This window comes from Drosophila ananassae, chromosome XL (assembly GCF_017639315.1).
Source record: "Drosophila ananassae strain 14024-0371.13 chromosome XL, ASM1763931v2, whole genome shotgun sequence".
In the NCBI taxonomy this organism is placed as follows: Eukaryota; Metazoa; Arthropoda; class Insecta; order Diptera; family Drosophilidae; genus Drosophila; species Drosophila ananassae.
In genome coordinates, this window is record NC_057931.1 from 8,672,423 (window position 1) to 8,676,787 (window position 4,365).

General features: G+C 43.0%; 1 protein-coding gene across 2 annotated transcripts; it reads right to left on the reverse strand.

Moving 5' to 3' along the window:
* Positions 1-191: 191 nt before the first annotated feature.
* Positions 192-3,854, reverse strand: LOC6504738 (serine hydroxymethyltransferase). 2 transcript variants are annotated; one of them, XM_014904307.1, is made up of 4 exons: positions 3,686-3,854; positions 3,405-3,612; positions 1,607-1,806; positions 192-1,547 (listed from the first exon to the last, which is right to left on the reverse strand). In XM_014904307.1, exons 2-4 carry the CDS (start codon positions 3,597-3,599, stop codon positions 341-343), a joined length of 1,602 nt encoding a protein of 533 aa, XP_014759793.1. In that variant the 5' UTR covers positions 3,600-3,612; positions 3,686-3,854; the 3' UTR covers positions 192-340. The 2 variants fall into 2 exon arrangements, with proteins under 2 accessions (XP_014759793.1, XP_001966288.1); XM_001966252.4 differs by having other exon boundaries at positions 3,682-3,817.
* Positions 3,855-4,365: the final 511 nt, after the last annotated feature.

The following is a 4,365-nucleotide window of genomic DNA, read 5'->3' on the forward strand; positions in this document are numbered from 1 at the left end:
ACGATTTGTGGATCGATTCCCCATCGATCTGCATTAAAATCCTGTAGCAAAGTTCCTGATTTATATTTTTCAGAATTTCTATCTAGAGACCCTTACTAAAACAGATCCCCTCCTCATCAGACCCCCTACTCTGCGCTATATCCTTGTGATTTCTTTTTGAAATCCTTCTTAAAATGAACAAAAAACTTTAGTTATGATGTTGGTATGAAATCAAAATGCATTTAATGACTTAAAATGACTTAATAATTGCAATGTATCGCAGCGATACACATATTTCAGCTTAAATAGCTTTAAAAAAAAAGTGATATTGATGTGAGGGATAATCGATTGGGGATTCGTTTTAGAAAGTCTTCAGACCGGGCAATGGGAACTTCCTGCTGAAGATCTTGACGGCCTTCTGGAGCTCCGCCACCTTGCCAGAGATGTCCTTGTCCTCCGCCAGGACCTTGTGGTAGTCGGCCAGCTTGGGACTGGCTGCCGATTTGGCCGCCTGGGCGCCCAGCTTCAAAGCGGCATCGATGAACGTCACCACCTGGTTGATGTCCTGCTCGATGAGACCGCGAGTGGTGAGGGCAGGAGTGCCCAGACGGATGCCCGAAGGATTCAGGGCGGACTTATCGCCCGGCACGGTGTTCTTGTTGCAGGCAATTCCCACCTCCTCCAGGATGTACTCGGCCTTGGCGCCCGTTAATCCCGCCTTGCGGACATCAACCAGTACCAGATGGACGTCAGTGCCACCGGTGGCCACCTGATAGCCCTTGGCGATCAGACCATCGCACAGGGTCTTGGCGTTCTTGAGGACCTGCGTCTGGTAGGCCTTGAACTCCGGCGACTTGGCCTGCTTGAAGGCCGTGGCAATGCCGGCGACGGCGTTGTTGTGCGGTCCACCCTGGAGCGAGGGGAAGACGGCCTGGTTGATGCGCTCCTCCAGATCATAGTTGATCACATCGCCGTTGGCCTTGGTGCTCCGTACGCCCTTGCGGAAGAAGATGACTCCGGCCCGGGGACCGCGCAGCGTCTTGTGGGTCGTCGTCGTCACAATATCGGCATATTCGAAGGGCGATGGGATCAGTCCAGCGGCCACTATTCCCGCCACATGGGCCATATCGGCCATCAGGTAAGCACCCACATCGTCGCAAATCTGCCGGAAACGGGCATAGTCCAGCAGCCTGGAGTAGCACGAGATGCCAGCGATGATGATCTGCGGACGGAAGGTCTTGGCCGCCTCGGCCAGTTTATCATAATCGATGATTCCCGTCTCCGGATTCACCTTGTAGGGCATGCTCTCGAAGAAGATCGACGTGGCGGAGATCTTCTTGGTGGGCGTGAAGAAGCCATGGGTCAAGTGACCACCATCGGGCAGATCCAAACCCATGATGCGATCATGAGGACGACAGACACCCGTATAGACAGCCAGATTGGCCGGAGAACCGGAGTAGGGCTGGACATTGACGCCCCACTTGTCCTCGGGCAGGTTGAAGAGTTCACGGCCACGTTTCTGGGCCAAGAGTTCGATGCAGTCGATGAACTCGTTGCCGCCATAGTACCTAGGATTAGGCTCTCAATAGAATCATTCATAATCATCCCTTGGAAGCTCTCTACTCACCGCTTTCCCGGATAACCCTCCGAGTACTTGTTGGTCAGACAGGAGCTCAGACTCTCCAGGACACCCACGGATGTGAAGTTCTCACTGGCAATCATCTCGAGTCCTTCCAGCTGACGCTCCTTCTCCTTCTTAATGAGATCCGCCAACTCGGGATCACCCTCCTCCAATGTGGCCTGCAGCATCTTCTGATCCGACATTTTCTATTCCCAAAAACAAATAAATAAAATTTATAAACTTGATGCTTTCAGTGCAACGATCGATGCTTTTCTGATTCAAATTGGAAATGGGATCGGCTTTCTTATAAAAATGATTCCCTTGTTTTTCTTCCAATCCGCCACAGAACACAAATATTTATGTGGAGAATTGCGAAAAATCACAAATAAAGGTTCAATGGTTCAATAGCATTGGAAAAGTTTTCAACGATAAGGTGGAACTCATGTTTATAAAATACATATATATATATATATATATATTCCTGATCGACTGATCGATGGGGGCGCTCCTGCTATCACCAGGGAGATTAGCCAACGGACGGATGGATGCAACTTGGCAACTATTTCGATTAGATTCTATTTAAAATATACACTTTATACACCCATATTATGACATCTTCTGGCATTCCAAGTCTCTCGGTTCGACCCCCCATGGCACTTCTATCTCTAAGAGTCTGGGTTGTTTTTGCTTCTCCTCTCTGGGGTCAGGGGTTCAAAATTGTTCAAAAGATAACGTATTCCAGGCCCCCTGGTTCCATTGACGTTTAAAAATATGTTTTTTTCAAGAATTATAACCAAAAACAAGCCAAAAAGTAAGTTATCTTATCGGACATTTCTTGAATATTTTTGGAAATTATAATTAAGACCTGTTCTTGATGTGAAAAGCCAAAATCTAATCGAATCAGAGGAAGGAATGCCATGAGTTTATATAAAAAATAAACAAAAGATCATAATTCAGAAGGAAATATGGATTGTTTATCCAACTGAGAACTAAAAACATGTGAATCCCCTGAAATTTCTGGCTAAAAGACAGCAAAATATGCATTTTTTATTGCTTCCAAGTGCAAACCTACACCAGTGGGCCCTGTCTGGAGGAAATTCAATTTAATTGCCAATGCCAAATGGCAGAAATGGCTGAGATATTAGTGGTTTTTATAAACAAGTGCTCGAATCTTAGACGCTGTTGATAGGCGGCCTGAAAGCCAAGAAATCTGAGTAGGCCCAAAAACAAGTTTAAGGCTGTTTCGGTCGGTCCGAAAAAAAATTAGAGATTTTAATCATTAACGAAGTTTTTAATACCCTTTCAAGTAAGATCTATAGAGCTAGTAAATTTATATTAACTTTTTAGAGCAAAAAAAAGTGTTTTCGTCACAAAAATTGAACTAAAAATGTTGGGTTTTCGTCACAGTAATTTTTTTTAAAGTAAAATAATGCTTTTTTAAAACATATACTTCACAAAAACTTGGTAAAACAATATTTTATAATATTTAAAAAATTAGAAAACCTAAAAAAACTAATCAAACTGTTAAAATTGAATGAAAACACTCCTCTTTTTTTAGGGTATGAATAAACCACGTAAATCTCAAATAAAAACACATGTCAGTGGCTTAAAAAAACAACAAATAGTACCAAAAAGCACATGGCCCAAGTCTTCTGGATGAAAGAGAAGCCTCTCCTGCTACAAGATCACTTTTCGGATCAGATTCAAGGGTTCCCCAAGCCTCACAGCACTGCTTAATTGATTGATTATCACGATTCTAATTTATTTATATATACACGTGTATATATTTTGGTGTAGAACTCACCCTAGAAGTGTTTTCCGTGCTGTACGAGTATCGTCTGATCGGGGAGAATGTGGATGTTGGATTTTTGGCGGCAGCGACGCGAGTTAAAGCTCCGATCAGCTGTTCTCCGGCGAAGTTACCGGCTTTTGTGTTCACGTCTCGGCTTAAGCAGTAGAGAAGCTTTTGTGGCAATGACAAGCAGCGTACTTTCTGCATAATATTCTCAAGCCTATCAAAATAATATGAATTAATTAATGAAATGATATTATTTTTAGAGAGAAGCACTCTGTTACAGTACCTACTTTTCTACGCGTTCCGATTGAAACTGTCGGCCAGGGAGGCCGCGAAATGGAAATCACTGCTTTACCACTGTCGCCCGACGCCGCGCCAACTGATAAGCGCCTAACCTCTGACCCTGCGAGTGTGATAAGAGACGGCTGCCTAAGAGTTCCGCTGCCCGAAACTGTTATCGCATTGACAGCATTCAAAAATCATTTAAAAAAACGAATATTCTACTGCCGGTTCGCATAACGTAAACAAATTAGAAGGCACAGCTGATTGCCAGAGCTGCCAGATGGCTAAAGGTTTAAGCTTTTTGTCACAATATGGCAGCTTTCGTGTCACGAAAGTTATTTCAAAATTATGAATGAAATGAAGTTACAGGATGTTTTAGGGTTTTATGTTTAATAAAGTTTTTATAATGTTTTATTCAATAAAAGAAAAGTATTTAAAGAACTTTGAAAAGGCTTAGTTTAGATTTCTAAAGTTTCAAAGGCTTTTATTTGTATATCTTAATGTTTTATTCCACTTTAAGTACAAAAATTAATAAATTTATTTAATAAAGCTTAAGATCTTTTATAAAAACTAATAATCAATTTCCTGCATATTGTTTTATTCATAGTCTTCAATAGGAAAGCCCGCACGAGCAACTGCCTTGGGCTCCCCACTCTCGATTCACGGCCCCATCCCTAGTTGGGGGCCC